General features: G+C 47.1%; 1 protein-coding gene across 2 annotated transcripts; it reads left to right on the top strand.

Moving 5' to 3' along the window:
* The first annotated feature begins 2,554 nt into the window (after positions 1-2,554).
* LOC120918252 (mucin-17-like) lies at positions 2,555-16,587 on the top strand. 2 transcript variants are annotated; one of them, XM_040329875.1, is made up of 5 exons: positions 2,555-2,657; positions 2,885-3,011; positions 7,809-12,991; positions 13,085-14,207; positions 15,018-16,587. In XM_040329875.1, exons 1-4 carry the CDS (start codon positions 2,574-2,576, stop codon positions 14,162-14,164), a joined length of 6,474 nt encoding a protein of 2,157 aa, XP_040185809.1. In that variant the 5' UTR covers positions 2,555-2,573; the 3' UTR covers positions 14,165-14,207; positions 15,018-16,587. The 2 variants fall into 2 exon arrangements, with proteins under 2 accessions (XP_040185809.1, XP_040185731.1); XM_040329797.1 differs by having other exon boundaries at positions 7,809-14,207.
* The last annotated feature ends 744 nt before the right edge of the window (positions 16,588-17,331 follow it).

The following is a 17,331-nucleotide window of genomic DNA, read 5'->3' as shown; positions in this document are numbered from 1 at the left end:
CTGATAGACATGGACAGCTATGATAGACATGGACAGTTCTGATAGACACGGACAGTTCTGATAGACATGGAGAGTTCTGATAGACATGGAGAGTTCTGATAGACATGGACAGCTCTGATAGACATGGAGAGTTCTGATAGACATTGAGAGTTCTGATAGACATGGACGGTTCTGATAGACATGGAGAGTTCTGATAGACATGGAGAGTTCTGATAGACATGGTCGGCTCTAATAGACATGGAGAGTTCTGATAGACATGGACGGTTCTGATAGACATGGACAGCTCTGATAGACATGGACGGTTCTGATAGACATGGACGGTTCTGATAGACATGGACGGTTCTGATAGACATGGACAGCTCTGATAGACATGGAGAGTTCTGATAGGCATGGAGAGTTCTGATAGACATGGACGGTTCTGATAGACATTGACGGTTCTGATAGACATGGATAGTTCTGATAGACATGGACGGTTCTGATAGACATGGAGAGTTCTGATAGACATGGACGGTTCTGATAGACATGGAGAGTTCTGATAGACATGGAGAGTTCTGATAGACATGGACAGCTCTGATAGACACGGACGGTTCTGATAGACATGGACAGCTCTGATAGACACGGACGGTTCTGATAGACATGGACGGCTCTGATAGACATGGAGAGTTCTGATAGACATGGAGAGTTCTGATAGACATGGAGAGTTCTGATAGACATGGACAGCTCTGATAGACATGGATGGTTCTGATAGACATGGATAGTTCTGATAGACATGGACGGTTCTGATAGACATGGAGAGTTCTGATAGACATGGAGAGTTCTGATAGACATGGAGAGTTCTGATAGACATGGACAGCTCTGATAGACATGGATGGTTCTGATAGACATGGACAGTTCTGATAGACATGGAGAGTTCTGATAGACATGGAGAGTTCTGATAGACATGGACAGCTCTGATAGACACGGACGGTTCTGATAGACATGGACAGCTCTGATAGACACGGACGGTTCTGATAGACATGGACGGCTCTGATAGACATGGAGAGTTCTGATAGACATGGACAGCTCTGATAGACATGGATGGTTCTGATAGACATGGATAGTTCTGATAGACATGGACGGTTCTGATAGACATGGAGAGTTCTGATAGACATGGAGAGTTCTGATAGACATGGAGAGTTCTGATAGGCATGGAGAGTTCTGATAGACATGGACGGTTCTGATAGACATGGAGAGTTCTGATAGACATGGAGAGTTCTGATAGACATGGAGAGTTCTGATAGACATGGAGAGTTCTGATAGACATGGACAGCTCTGATAGACATGGATGGTTCTGATAGACATGGACAGTTCTGATAGACATGGAGAGTTCTGATAGACATGGAGAGTTCTGATAGACATGGACAGCTCTGATAGACACGGACGGTTCTGATAGACATGGACAGCTCTGATAGACACGGACGGTTCTGATAGACATGGACGGCTCTGATAGACATGGAGAGTTCTGATAGACATGGACAGCTCTGATAGACATGGATGGTTCTGATAGACATGGATAGTTCTGATAGACATGGACGGTTCTGATAGACATGGAGAGTTCTGATAGACATGGAGAGTTCTGATAGACATGGAGAGTTCTGATAGACATGGACAGCTCTGATAGACACGGACGGTTCTGATAGACATGGACAGCTCTGATAGACACGGACGGTTCTGATAGACATGGACGGCTCTGATAGACATGGAGAGTTCTGATAGACATGGAGAGTTCTGATAGACATGGAGAGTTCTGATAGACATGGACAGCTCTGATAGACATGGATGGTTCTGATAGACATGGATAGTTCTGATAGACATGGACGGTTCTGATAGACATGGAGAGTTCTGATAGACATGGAGAGTTCTGATAGACATGGAGAGTTCTGATAGACATGGACAGCTCTGATAGACATGGATGGTTCTGATAGACATGGACAGTTCTGATAGACATGGAGAGTTCTGATAGACATGGAGAGTTCTGATAGACATGGACAGCTCTGATAGACACGGACGGTTCTGATAGACATGGACAGCTCTGATAGACACGGACGGTTCTGATAGACATGGACGGCTCTGATAGACATGGAGAGTTCTGATAGACATGGACAGCTCTGATAGACATGGATGGTTCTGATAGACATGGATAGTTCTGATAGACATGGACGGTTCTGATAGACATGGAGAGTTCTGATAGACATGGAGAGTTCTGATAGACATGGAGAGTTCTGATAGACATGGAGAGTTCTGATAGACATGGACAGTTCTGATAGACATGGAGAGTTCTGATAGACATTGAGAGTTCTGATAGACATGGAGAGTTCTGATAGACATGGACGGTTCTGATAGACATGGAGAGTTCTGATAGACATTGAGAGTTCTGATAGACATGGAGAGTTCTGATAGACATGGAGAGTTCTGATAGACATGGACGGTTCTGATAGACATGGAGAGTTCTGATAGACATTGAGAGTTCTGATAGACATGGACGGTTCTGATAGGCTGGGATCTTCTGCTGATGGTGTGCTCTTCTGGTTCGGATGTTTCAGGCCCAGCAGCAGAGGGAGTTTGAAGAGGAGACGAAGGGAAGATTTCGGCGCAGTCAGTCCATCGAGATGGCGGCGGTGAGTGTGTTCTCTACGTTACCCGTCATCAGTGTTCTTCACATCCCAGCCAATGGGAGATGAAATCTTTATTATGTATCTTAGGTAGTCACTGGGTGCATGCTAGGAAACCCTGCAAGTTGTCCGGGGTGGAGGGGGTGGGGTTCTCCATCGGCTGGGATGACTTAGTGAAGGAATTGTTGCTCTGATGTAATAACGATCTTCAACTCGCTTTGTATCATTTCCAGGAGGCGGCAGCGCTGGTTTCTGGAAGGTCACTGCACCCCCGGGACATCTTCCGGCAGCATGAGCGATCTGTATCCTGTTCCAACTCCCCACCGTCCACTCCCAGCTCTCCGGGGAGATCTCCGTCCAGTGAGTCCAACTCTTTTCATGGATCACTTCACTGTGTCTGGGGTACATCGGGGGTAGAATTCCTTTCCCTCCAACTAGCATTCAAAGCTTCAGATCTGTAGTCAGCCTGAGAAGCAGGGGCGTCATTAGGGGGGGGATGGGGGGCTGGAGCCCCGAATAAGTCCCTGAAAAACCCTGAGTCTCAGGAATGCAGTATTTAGTTGTTAGCCCCGAGCGCCGCCGAGCAGGGACCATTCTGATCCCGAGAGCCGCTGAGCGCCGCCGAGTGTCATAGCAGGTCCCGCCTTCTGAAGCCTGCAACGCCTATGATGGATGTCCCACTGGCCCAATGCCGGAACCGCAGGACGTGTGATGTCCATCATAGGCGCTGCAAGCTCCAGAAGGCGGGAATTACAATGCCGCCACCGCGCCACATCCCTGCTCGGCACACTGTTCGACGGCTCTCCTCGGCTCCTCCTCTGGCTGCATCTCTAAGTTGATGGGCATTGGGCGCGCCAGCGCTGTACACCGCACCATAGCTGAGCTGAGGTAGGTCAGTGAGTGTGTATGTCAGGTCAGTGTATTACAATGCCGCCGCCATGCCACAGCCCCGCTCCCTACTCAGCGTTTGGGCAGGTGGGTGGGCGGCTCTCCTCCTCTGGCTGCATCTCTGTGATGATCAGCATTGGGCGCACCGGAGCCGCACACCGCGGCTGAGCTGAGGTAGGTCAGTTAGTGTATGAAGGTCAGGCTCAGGCAGGTCAGTGTATGTAGGTCAGGCTCAGGCAGGTCAGTGTATGTAGGTCAGGCTCTGGCAGGTCAGTGTATGTAGGTCAGGCTCTGGCAGGTCAGTGTATGTAGGTCAGGTTCAGGCAGGTCAGTGTATGTAGGTCAGGTTCAGGCAGGTCAGTGTATGTAGGTCAGGCTCAGGCAGGTCAGTGTATGTAGGTCAGGCTCAGGCAGGTCAGTGTATGTAGGTCAGGCTCAGGCAGGTCAGTGTATGTAGGTCAGTGTATGTAGGTCAGGCTCAGGCAGGTCAGTGTATGTAGGTCAGGCTCAGGTAGGTCAGGGTATGTAGGTCAGTGTATGTAGGTCAGTGTATGTAGGTCAGTGTATGTAGGTCAGGCTCAGGCAGGTCAGTGTATGTAGGTCAGGCTCAGGTAGGTCAGTGTATGTAGGTCAGGCTCAGGCAGGTTAGAGTATGTAGGTCAGGCTCTGGCAGGTCAGTGTATGTAGGTCAGGCTCTGGCAGGTCAGTGTATGTAGGTCAGTGTATGTAGGTCAGGTTCAGGCAGGTCAGTGTATGTAGGTCAGGCTCAGGCAGGTCAGTGTATGTAGGTCAGTGTATGTAGGTCAGGCTCAGGCAGGTCAGTGTATGTAGGTCAGTGTATGTAGGTCAGTATATGTAGGTCAGGCTCAGGCAGGTCAGTGTATGTAGGTCAGTGTATGTAGGTCAGGCTCAGGCAGGTCAGTGTATGTAGGTCAGTGTATGTAGGTCAGGCTCTGGCAGGTCAGTGTATGTAGGTCAGGCTCTGGCAGGTCAGTGTATGTAGGTCAGGTTCAGGCAGGTCAGTGTATGTAGGTCAGTGTATGTAGGTCAGGTTCAGGCAGGTCAGTGTATGTAGGTCAGGCTCAGGCAGGTCAGTGTATGTAGGTCAGGCTCAGGCAGGTCAGTGTATGTAGGTCAGGCTCAGGCAGGTCAGTGTATGTAGGTCAGGCTCAGGCAGGTCAGTGTATGTAGGTCAGTGTATGTAGGTCAGGCTCAGGCAGGTCAGTGTATGTAGGTCAGGCTCAGGTAGGTCAGGGTATGTAGGTCAGTGTATGTAGGTCAGTGTATGTAGGTCAGTGTATGTAGGTCAGGCTCAGGCAGGTCAGTGTATGTAGGTCAGTGTATGTAGGTCAGGTTCAGGCAGGTCAGTGTATGTAGGTCAGGTTCAGGCAGGTCAGTGTATGTAGGTCAGTGTATGTAGGTCAGGCTCAGGCAGGTCAGTGTACGTAGGTCAGTGTATGTAGGTCAGGCTCAGGCAGGTCAGTGTATGTAGGTCAGGTTCAGGCAGGTCAGTGTATGTAGGTCGGTGTATGTAGGTCAGGTTCAGGCAGGTCAGTGTATGTAGGTCAGGCTCAGGCAGGTCAGTGTATGTAGGTCAGTGTATGTAGGTCAGGCTCAGGCAGGTCAGTGTATGTAGGTCAGGTTCAGGCAGGTCAGTGTATGTAGGTCAGGTTCAGGCAGGTCAGTGTATGTAGGTCAATGTATGTAGGTCAGGCTCAGGCAGGTCAGTGTACGTAGGTCAGTGTATGTAGGTCAGGCTCAGGCAGGTCAGTGTATGTAGGTCAGGTTCAGGCAGGTCAGTGTATGTAGGTCGGTGTATGTAGGTCAGGTTCAGGCAGGTCAGTGTATGTAGGTCAGTGTATGTAGGTCAGTGTATGTAGGTCAGTGTATGTAGGTCAGGCTCAGGCAGGTCAGTGTATGTAGGTCCGTGTATGTAGGTCAGGCTCTGGCAGGTCAGTGTATGTAGGTCAATGTATGTAGGTCAGGCTCTGGCAGGTCAGTGTATGTAGGTCAGGCTCTGGCAGGTCAGTGTATGTAGGTCAGTGTATGTAGGTCAGTGTATGTAGGTCAGGCTCTGGCAGGTCAGTGTATGTAGGTCAGTGCATGTAGGTCAGTGTATGTAGGTCAGTGTATGTAGGTCAGTGTATGTAGGTCAGGCTCTGGCAGGTCAGTGTATGTAGGTCAGGCTCTGGCAGGTCAGTGTATGTAGGTCAGTGTATGTAGGTCAGGCTCTGGCAGGTCAGTGTATGTAGGTCAGTGTATGTAGGTCAGGCTCTGGCAGGTCAGTGTATGTAGGTCAGTGTATGTAGGTCAGGCTCTGGCAGGTCAGTGTATGTAGGTCAGGCTCTGGCAGGTCAGTGTATGTAGGTCAGTATATGTAGGTCAGGCTCAGGCAGGTCAGTGTATGTAGGTCAGTGTATGTAGGTCAGGCTCAGGCAGGTCAGTGTATGTAGGTCAGTATATGTAGGTCAGGCTCAGGCAGGTCAGTGTATGTAGGTCAGTATATGTAGGTCAGGCTCTGGCAGGTCAGTGTATGTAGGTCAGTGTATGTAGGTCAGGCTCAGGCAGGTCAGTGTATGTAGGTCAGTATATGTAGGTCAGGCTCTGGCAGGTCAGTGTATGTAGGTCAGTGTATGTAGGTCAGGCTCAGGCAGGTCAGTGTATGTAGGTCAGTGTATGTAGGTCAGGCTCAGGCAGGTCAGTGTATGTAGGTCAGGCTCAGGCAGGTCAGTGTATGTAGGTCAGTGTATGTAGGTCAGTATATGTAGGTCAGGCTCTGGCAGGTCAGTGTATGTAGGTCAGTGTATGTAGGTCAGGCTCAGGCAGGTCAGTGTATGTAGGTCAGTGTATGTAGGTCAGGCTCAGGCAGGTCAGTGTATGTAGGTCAGGCTCAGGCAGGTCAGTGTATGTAGGTCAGTGTATGTAGGTCAGGCTCAGGCAGGTCAGTGTATGTAGGTCAGGCTCAGGCACTGACAGCACGTGGAGCTCTGTGTTTACACACAGAGCTCCACGTATCTGCTGTGTTACCGATGATCGCGTGTACCCGGCGGACATCGCGGCCGCCAGGTACACGCATCAGCTTCCCAGCGATGTGCTGGGACAGTGTTTACCCGCTGCGCGCCCCCCAGAGGCGCGTGTGGGTAATGCTTTTAAATGACGTCCAAAGACGTCCAGTTGGCACTTGAGAGCCGCGCTGTTAACGTCTTTTGTCAATAGCGCGGGTCTCAAGTGGTTAAATAGGCATCTTGGTGCCATTCCTGGGATCGGATGTATGCAGGCATGGGCCAATGCACGTGGACGTGCGTGCTGATGCACCGGCATGTCAGTGCGTGTTTGTTACTGGCCCGGGCTTGTCTGTATGCTGGAACATGTGCTTGAGAATCAGCATTACCTGCACAATAATGAGCATTTGCTGTACGAGTATTGGTCCCTTGAAAAATACAGGATTTACTGACAAGTTAATGGAGGGTTGGGTTGGGTTGGTTGGGTTGGTTGGTGGGTGGGTTGGTTGGTTGGGTTGGGTTGGTTGGTTGGTTGATGGGTTGGGTTGGTTGGTTGGTGGGTTGGGTTGGTTGGTTAGGTTGCGTTAGTTGGTGGGTTGATGGGATGGTTGGGTTGGTTGTTGGGTTGGTGTTTGGTTACTTGATTGGTTGGGTTGGGTTGGGTTGGTTGGGTTGGTTGGTGGGTTGGGTTGGTTGGGTTGGTTGGTGGGTTGGTTGGGTTGGGTTTGGTTGGTTGGGTTGGTGGGTTGGTTGGGTTGGTGGGTTGGTTGGTGGGTTGGTTGGTGGGTTGGTTGGGTTGGTTGGTTGGTGAGTTGGGTTGGGTTAGTTGGTGGGTTGGGTTGGGTTGGTTGGGTAGGGTTGGTTGGTTGGTTGGTGGGTGGGTTGGGTTGGGTTAGTTGGTGGGTTGGGTTGGGTTGGTTGGTTGGTTGGGTTGGGTTGGTTGGGTTGGTGTTTGGTTACTTGGTTGGTGGGTTGGGTTGGTTGGTTGGTGGGTTGGGTTGGGTTGGTTGGTGGGTTGGTTGGTTGGGTTGGTGTTTGGTTACTTGGTTGGTGGGTTGGGTTGGTTGGTTGGTGGGTTGGGTTGGGTTAGTTGGTGGGTTGGGTGAACCAAGGGCTCAGTTTACAATCTTCACAGATAGAAATGACAGCTTGTACTCCTATGTTTAAGATAAATGGGATGGTTCATTCAGAGAATTGTTCACATAATTATGATGAGTACAAATGATATGAGAAAACTTGACTACAAATCTTCTTTTTTTCATTGAAGGTTTTTCCGGCAGAACAACGTTCCGATACCAGCGCAGCGTGACAGAGTCTATTTTGACACCTCCGGCCCGAAGTCCATCCTATTTTCCTGGTTTCCAGAAAAGAGACTCATTCAGTGGCCCTTCTTCTAGCACACCTCCAGCATGTTCTCCTGCCTTCATCTTCTCCAAGGCCCCACTGCCAGGTGGCACATCTACAAAGATGGACTCTTTACCTTCCTTTATACCCCCTCCAATTTCCACCAAGCGAGGCCCTCCATCACACGTAAAAGAGAACATATCTCCCCAGAGCTCCATATCTCCTCAGAGCTCTGTATCTTCTCCCAAGAGCCCCATACCTCCTCCTCTGAGCATCATACCCCCTCCTCAGGGCTCCATATCACCTCCTTGGAGCTCCATTCCTCCTCTTCAGAGCCCCATACCTCCTCCTCAGAGCTCCATATCGCCTCCTCAGAGTTCCATTTCACCTCCTCAGAGGTCCATATCTCCTCTACAGAACTCCATATATCCTCCTCAGAGTTCCATATCTCCTCTACAGAGCTCCATATCTCCTCTTCAGAGCTCCATTACGCCTCCACAGAGCTCCATATCACCTCCTTGGAGCTCCATACCTCCTCTTCAGAGCACCATACCTCCTCCTCAGAGCTCCATATCGCCTCCTCAGAGTTCCATATCGCCTCCTCAGAGTTCCATATCTCCTCTACAGAACTCCATATATCCTCCTCAGAGTTCCATATCTCCTCTACAGAGCTCCATATCTCCTCTTCAGAGCTCCATACCGCCTCCACAGAGCTCCATATCTCCTCTCCAGAGTACTGTATCTCCACAACAATATCTGTATGATGTACCCTACAGGGCCGAATATGTAACACTAACACCAGAGGAGCCTCTACAACAAGGCACGGACATCAAAGCTCAGACGAGACCTCCAGCACTTAACATTCCACAGTCTACAAACTTTGACACTCCAGATGCTACAAACACAAAGATACCTGGTGATGTATACAGAGCAGAGTTTGTGCCCGTTGATAATCTGAACACATCTGAAGATCTTGTGGACCAAGGGCACAGTCCAAAGTCACCGAGGAGCTACCACACACCTGAAGGACCACCAGCAGCAATAAAGGCTACGGTCTCCATCTCCAGTCCTGTATCAGAAATTGCATTTGCAAGTGTCACACCAGTTACCGATGAAAAGATTTCCACCACACCACTTAGCACTGAGGCGCCAGGACTCAATTCTCTATTAGGTGCAAAAGCTATTGGGCCAACCTTTGCACCACAGGGACCAGTTTTAGCTGCACAAGCTTCTTCCACTTCTGCTGCTTCCTTTGACCAAAGATTATTACCATCTCCACCTGTTTCTGTAACTGCAGAAAAACTCCCAGAAACAAAATCAAACTTTTACCCAATAAGCAGCTATGAATCACATGCTTCCTCGAAGACCAATGTTGAGGGTCTCCCGCCTTCTCCTTTGGCTGATTCGCCGATAAGATTAGAAGGCAAAACTCCATTTTCATCCTCTTCTTTGAGGTCTATATTACAATATGTTGCTCCTCCTCCTTATACACCTTTTAGTGCAAGAACAACAGATTCTATTACAGTAAAGGCACCGGCCTTTGGGAAATCTCTGAATTCCAGGTCGGCTTCCATCTCTGCCGGGACTTTTCCTGGGATTTCGTCCACCAATGTTCCAAACTTAGAGACTTTAACTGTAAATTCTAACCAACCTAAACCTCAAACTCTACATCATATTGAGACACAGGAACATAATGCCTCCCGTCTTTCACAATCTCAGATCAAAGCCACCGATCGGTCAGCTGATGTACAACCAGTGGAGTGTAAAGCAGAGGTTCCAACAGTAGACAGTTTACCTAGAGAAACTAGCTTACCCACTTCTCAGATGGAACTCAACAAAGACCAGATCAAAGTTTCCTCCAACAACTTGCCTGAAGCTAAAGCTGAACCCATTTATAATCAAATTGAAGTATCATCAGCAGAAAATTTTCCTTTATCGCTAACTGAACCCATTAATATAGCATTTAAGATTCCCTCAGTGGAGACGATATCTGTTATCAACTTACCTGAACCTCAGGTAGAAGCTGACGTCCCTCTCACTGAAGTCTTACCTTTATCAATCACTGTTCATATCAACAACCCACCAGAATTTCAAACCAAGCCAATAGAAAAACACACAGAGGTTTCTCCAGTGCAATCTTTACCTGTGGTGGCCTCTCTTTGCACCATCTTACCTGAACCTCAGGAGGAACTTCGTGAAGAACAAACTGAGGTTTCTCCTGTGGAATCTTTACCTGTGGTGGCCTCTCTTTCCAGAATCTTACCTGAATCTCAAGATGAACTGAATGAAAAACAATCTAAAGTTTCTCCAGTAGATTATTTACCTGTGGTGGCCTCTCTTTGCACCATCTTACCTGAACCTGAAGAGGAACTCGGTGAAAAACAAACTGAGGTTTCTCCAGGGGAATCTTTAGCTGTGGTGGCCTCTCTTTGCACCATCTTAGCTGAACCTGAAGAGGAACTCGGTGGAAAACAAACTGAGGTTTCTCCAGGGGAACCTTTAGCTGTGGTGGCCTCTCTTTGCACCATCTTACCTGAACCTGAAGAGGAACTTCGTGAAGAACAAACTGAGGTTTCTCCTGTGGAATCTTTACCTGTGGTGGCCTCTCTTTCCAGCATCATACCTGAATCTCAAGATGAACTTAGTGAAAAACAGCTTAGGGTTTCTCCAGTAGAATCCTTACCTGTGGTGGCCTCTCTTTGCACCATCTTACCTGAACCTGAAGAGGAACTCAGTGAAAAACAAACCAAGGTTTCCCCAGGGGAACCTTTACCTGTGGTGGCCTCTCTTTCCAGCAACGTACCAGATAAACTCAGTAAAAAAAAAATTGAGGTTCCCCCAGTGGAATCCTTACCGGTAGTGGCCCCACTTTCTGGCATCGTACCTGAATCTCAACATGAACTCATTGAAAAACAAACTGAAGTTTCTCCAGAAGACTTCTTACCTGTGGTGGCCTCTCTTTGCACCATCTTACCTGAACCTCAAGAAGAACTCTGTGAAAAACTAACTGAGGTTTCTCCAGTGGCCCCTTTTTCAGGCATCGTATCTGAATCTCAAGAAGAACCAATTAAAAAACAAACTGAGGTTTCTCCAGTGGAGTCTTTACCTGAGGCAGCCTCTCTTTCCACAATCTTACCCGAGTCTCAAGCTGATTTCCAAACTAGCCTTCCAATAATACCTACCTTACCTATGGCTACTTATCCTCCCATCAATAGCTTACTAGGAAACCAAGCTGAACCCATAGAAAAACAAGCTTCAATTCCACCTACAGAAACTTTTCCTGCAAGTGCTTCACTTGGTACTACCGTTCACCTTGAATCTCAAGCTGATGATATTGGCAACCAGACTGAAGGTCTTCCGGCTGAAACTGTTTCCATGGATGTCTCTTCCTTTTTCCTGTCTGTACCCAGCTGTAATCAAACTGACCTTTCATTGGTCGAGACAATACCTGAAAACCTTCCCATGGGCGGTTTCAATGATTATCAATTGAATGACTTTGTTAGTGGCGCTCAGTTTGATTCATTTCCTGTGTCTGTGTCTCTCCCAACTGAAGGGTCACCAGGATCTGAACACACCAAATACCAATCTGACGTTCCATCGGTTGAGGCCATACATGAATCCGTATCTCTTTCCACTGAGAATTCACTAAAGCGTGAACACAAACTAAGCAATGATCAGGATCAGGTTCTTCAACCTCAGACTTCATCACCAGTGTCTTTTACCCTTCCCAAATCTGAACCCAGTATTGATCAAACTAAGGTTTCCAATAATGCAGACGTGCAATTGGCTGACTTCCTCTACACGGATAGTGCACCTACGTCCCAAGCCAAGGACAATATTAATCAAAGTAAGGTTTCAGCTGACCCAGCCGTACAATTGGCTGACTTCCTCTACACGGACAGTGCACCTACGTCCCAAGCCAAGGACAATATTAATCAAAGTAAGGTTTCAGCTGATCCAGCCGTACAATTGGCTGACTTCCTCTACACTGGGAGCTCAGCCAGGCCCCAAGCCAAGGACAACATTAATCAAATTGAAGTTCCTCAATTAGCTGAATACACCGTTCTACATTCTGATAGCTCTACAGGATACCAGAACGATCAGATGACCACATTCACTGATTGTAAGTCTGTATTGGCCACTATTCCCCATATCAGCTCAAAAGAATTACAAGAAGAACCCTCTAAGATCCAAACTGAAGTTCCATCAAGTCAATCTTTGCCTCTGCCTGCTTCTATTCTCTTCAATGGCTCTCTAGACTCTCAAGCAAAACCCATCAAGGAACAAATTGGTGAACCACCACTTTCATGCCAATCTCTTGGTGAGGTTAATCAAAGTGAGCTTCCTGGACCTGAGACTTTACCCATGTCTGCCTCTATTACCACTGACATGGTGTCAGAACCTCAAGCTGACACACACGATGGACAACCTGAGATTCTATTATCTGACATTGTTGTTTCTCTTGAATCTCAGGCTGAAATCTCCGATACGCCAACTGAGGTTACACCACTACAAACCTTACCTGTTACAGATTCCCTATCCACCAATAGCTTACTGGAAACTCCAACTGAACCAGAAGATGACGTAACTGAAGTTCCACGAGTTCAGTCCTCACCTGAGGCCACCATACTTTTTTCTGACAGGTCTGAAGATGAAGCTAACCAAATTGAGGTTCTGGTGCCTTTATCTTTGCCTGTCTCCCTTCCCATTGAGAGTTCTTCTGAGTCCAATGTCCATCAACCAGAGGAAAATATACCATCATCCTTCTCCCTTCCTGTCTGTAGCCTAACTGAACTTCTAGGAGAAATTAGGGATCTCCAAACTGAGCTTCTACCAACTGTGGGTAAAAATGAATTTACCCAATTTCCTCCTGAGATGCCAGCTAAAGTTCTAGCTGAGCCCTACGATGGGCCATCTGAGGTTCTGCAAACTGAGGGTAAAAATGAATTTCCCCAATTTCCTCCTGAGATCCCAGCTGAAGTTCAAGCTGACCCCCATGATGGACCATCTGAGGTTCTGCCAACTGAGGGTAAAAATGATTTTACCCAATTTCCTCCTGTCATCCCAGCTGAAGTTCAAGCTGAGCCCCATGATGGACCATCTGAGGTTCTGCCAACTGAGGGTAAAAACGAATTTCCCCAATTTCCTCCTGAGATCCCAGCTGAAGTTCAAGCTGACCCCCATGATGGACCATCTGAGGTTCTGCCAACTGAGAATATAACTGAATCTACTCCACTTCCTACCATCACCCAGCCTGAGCTTCTCCCTGAAATCAATGAATATCCCTCTCAATTTCCACCGATTGTAAGTTTTCCTGGTTCCAACTCCCCTCCTCCTAAACAATTACCCGAATATCCAGCAGCATGCAGCCTTGAAAATCCAGAGGTTCTAATACCTGACACATTTATTGCATGCATGGCCCTTTGCACAGACGAATCAGCTGAATCTAATATAGAAGAAAATTATAGCCAAACATCAACCGAAACTTCATTTTTACCCACTTCATTGCCATCCAATGGCTCTTCTGAATGGTCATCGGAACTCAGCCAGGTGCCACCAGCTGACCCTGCATCTCTCACATGGTTAGGTGACAACCCTTCTACATCTCTCACATGGTTAGGTGACAACCCTTCTACATCTCTCACATGGTTAGGTGACAACCCTTCTACATCTCTCGCATGGTTAGGTGACAACACTTCTACATCTCGGAACGATACCTTAAATGTAGTCCTGCCATTGGATTCTTCGCTGCTTTCTGCTTCCTTTCCCACCGACAGCTTAGTCAAATTTTCAGCTGATCCCAATGGAAACCTAATAGAAGTTGAATCTCTGCCAGTGTGCTCCTCGCTTCTTGTTGGCAGCTCTGACATCCCATGTGATGGGGCAGGGGTTCCAGAGGCACCTTTACTTTGGGATTCACTGCCAGCTCCCAGTTTAAACCTGTTTGGGGACCCTCATCCTGGAAGCCCACCTGTCATTGGTTGTCTGATTGAACCTTATCATACAGAGGAAGCTTCTGGGACTGAGACGGAGGCCATTTCTACAATGGAACCCAGCACAGATAAAGTCATTGTACATGACATTTTGCCCATCAGTAACTTGCCGGCGGAAGAGAGTCAAACGCCAAAAGATTTGTCTCTGTGCAATACGGACTTAATGAATTCCAGCGATAGCTCAGCCTTCGTTGACCAAAAACACTCAACATTAATCCCAACAGAGACCACAGAGAATAATATTCCCAACAACAACAACACTCTTCCCTCTGAAGTTGTTCTGTGACCTTCACGTAGCAAGTTGTAAGACGTCCTCAACTGTCACAGAGGTAAGTGACCATGTGGGAACTTTCTGGCCTGGTGCACTTATCTATACTGTAATGCCATATGTAAGGGTTTTGTCAGGTACCTACATGTACTAGGATGTGTCCATCTGAGTGCTTGGTGGTCAGCAGAGGCCAGGTCCTCCATTTTTTCATGTGGTTGAAGGGTATTGGGCTGGTGGTGTGGTCTTCTCGATGTGTCCGCCTGTCGAAACTCATGTTTCCTTTTGTTGTTTGTGATGTCTTTCTTTCTTGGCATCTACCTTTTACTTTTGATGTTGTTCCTTTTCTCTTCTCTGGGTCCTGCTGTCCACCTGTCCTAGGAGTGCTCTTAGTTCTACATCTAGCAAGATTTGGATTTGGTAGTCATGGACCATAGGGCGACATACTGAGTATTATAAAACAGTTCTTTATTTGAACACAATAAAACAATACAAAAAATATATAAAAAAATGCTCTCTGCTTAGAGCAGTGGTCTCCAAACTGCTGCCGGGGGCCGAATATGGCCCTTTGCTTGCCTTTGTCCGGCCCTCGAGGTATTATTACCCTGTGAACAATATCCTCAGGCAACAATAGACCCCTCAGGACAATAGATCCCCCAACAACAACAACAGACCCCCTGCAAGAAAATACCCTCAAAGCAATAATAGAAGCACCCCAGGAACACCAGATCCCTCCCTCAGCATTAGATCCCCCATGCTGGAGATGCTGGTTCTAGTTTTAGAATTTTTTTTTGTGGTCCCGCCATACCTTTGATGTGATATGGGTATCCTTTATAAGTGATGGTGACCTCAGATCTTTCTTTTTCTTCCTCAGGTATCAAACACTGGCCAGGTGACTGTCCTGTCCACAGTGAAAAGACTGACCTGAGAATCCTCCAGATACTGACACACTTAATTACTTCCTCAATCATACTGACACCGGGGGGATGGAGGGACCTTGTCTTCAACAGTCCAGAATACTATATGCAGGCGCCAATCCATCGTGTGAACCTAAAGACATTGCTCTTTCTTTTTATTGAGTGATGAGATGACATCATCAGTTAGAGGAAACCTCCCATCGTCATGTCCAATCCAAGGACTTTACCATCAGACCTGCTCAGCCATCACTGACGTTACCAGAAAAGGACGTGTCCCCCTTTTCTGATCCTTGATTATCTTCAGATATTCATAAACATGGATAAGAAGGGTCTATGTTCTTGTTCTATCACAGCCACCAAGGAGAGGAGGTCTACTTGTACTCACAGATGATGTTCTTCCACAATCCCAACAATGAGACATAAATACCAATCCAGTGAGGGACTTCCAAGACCTTCCCAACTGTCAGTGAGAAAATATTGTTTTACTTCCGTCAATAAGGAACTCATTCATTGATAGACAATGAGACAAAAATGGTAATTTATTGGGTGTGAAGAACCTGCATTTGCAGGACTCTCTCCCCTCCCCCTCTTTCTCCCTCTCCCCCCCCCCCCTATGGATGTGCGTCTATACATATGGCGGTGGTTGCATAATGGAAATTTGTTGTGGGCTGAAGATCTTTGACTGATATACGATAGGTGCCTTATTGAGCATTTACCATACTGGATATGTGAGGCTCCCTTAACGACCTTTGCCGGGTAGCGGTAGGTGTGTTTGGAAAGCATTGTGCGTCTTTTCGGGAAAGCAAATAGTTCTTTATATCTCAGAAAGGTCGAGGAATTACATAGTTCTGTATTTCTCTCCCAGGGTTGCTTCCCGTGGCTCACAGGAAGGCAGAAAGATTTGTGCTCTCTTCGTTATGACGAAGGTTACAGTCTGTGTGGGGTGCAATAAAAAGACGTAGACTGAGAAATGAAGGTGTAGAAGAAGGGTCGGCTCATGTTAACTGAGAAGGAAACGGTAAAGGTTGCAAACACTAAAGATGGAGTTACTGAAGTGTCTGAAGGTTGTACTAGAAGATGATATTTGAGGAAGGATGCAAAGCACTTTAGTTTGTAAATGCATCACCATGGAAGGGTGGAGAAGTGCTGAGAGAACAGGCTGGGAGCATTTTATGTGGGTTTTGGGATGTGTAGTCATGGCCTGCTAAGGAAAGTGTGACTGTGACCAAGTTTGTTTTTAACTCTATGTAATGGGCTCTAATAATTTTCTTTTCATCCATCAGTAGATGGAGATATTGTTCTTCATTGGAAGAGTCTTTCACGTCCTACTCCTCTGAGGAAGAGCATTGTCATGGAGAACATTGTGTCTTCCTTCTTCTAAATAGAGCATTGTCTCTTTCTACTCCTGGGTGGGAGACCATGATCTTTTCCTTCTTCTAAATTGGAGAACATTGAGGTTTATTTACTAAAGCTGGAGAGTGCAAAACAAGACGATGTTCTCCAACTCAGAAGAAGGAAGAGACAATGTTCTCCTACTCAGAAGAAGGAAGAGACAATGTTCTCCAACTCAGAAGAAGGAAGAGACAATGTTCTCCAACTCAGAAGAAGGAAGAGACAATGTTCTCCTACTCAGAAGAAGGAAGAGACAATGTTCTCCAACTCAGAAGAAGGAAGAGACAATGTTCTCCAACACAGAAGAAGGAAGAGACAATGTTCTCCAACACAGAAGAAGGAAGAGACAATGTTCTCCAACACAGAAGAAGGAAGAGACAATGTTCTCCCACTCAGAAGGAAGAGACAATGTTCTCCTACTCAGAAGGAAGAGACAATGTTCAATTACACAGAAGGAAGAGACAATGTTCTCCTACACAGAAGGAAGAGACAATGTTCTCCTACACAGAAGGAAGAGACAATGTTCTCCAACTCAGAAGGAAGAGACAATGTTCTACTCAGAAGAAGGAAGAGACAATGTTCTCCTACTCAGAAGGAAGAGACAACGTTCCCCTACTCAAAAGGAAGAGACAATGTTCTCCCACTCAGAGGAAGGAAGAGACAATGTTCAACTACTCAGAAGGAAGAGACAATGTTCTCCAACTCAGAAGGAAGAGACAATGTTCTCCAACTCAGAAGGAAGAGACAATGTTCTCCTACTCAGAAGGAAGAGACAAATTCTCCTACTCAGAAGAAGGAAGAGACAATTTTCTCCAACTCAGAAGAAGGAAGAGACAATGTTCTCCAACACAGAAGAAGGAAGAGACAATGTTCTCCTAA

The sequence above is a fragment of the Rana temporaria genome, chromosome 1 (genome assembly GCF_905171775.1).
Source record: "Rana temporaria chromosome 1, aRanTem1.1, whole genome shotgun sequence".
NCBI lineage: Eukaryota > Metazoa > Chordata > Amphibia > Anura > Ranidae > Rana > Rana temporaria.
Note: the sequence above shows the minus strand (reverse complement) of the source record. Positions and strands in the feature narration are given on the sequence as shown.

What these genes read in the sequence shown, in the direction of transcription:
- LOC120918252 (XM_040329797.1), top strand. Translation starts at nt 2,574, where the DNA reads ATGTTTCAGGCCCAGCAGCAGAGGGAGTTTGAAGAGGAGACGAAGGGA. An exon ending in AGTCCATCGAGATGGCGGCG is followed by an intron (nt 2,658 to 2,884) that starts GTGAGTGTGTTC and finishes TATCATTTCCAG; the next exon opens with GAGGCGGCAGCGCTGGTTTC. An exon ending in TCCGGGGAGATCTCCGTCCA is followed by an intron (nt 3,012 to 7,808) that starts GTGAGTCCAACT and finishes TTTTCATTGAAG; the next exon opens with GTTTTTCCGGCAGAACAACG.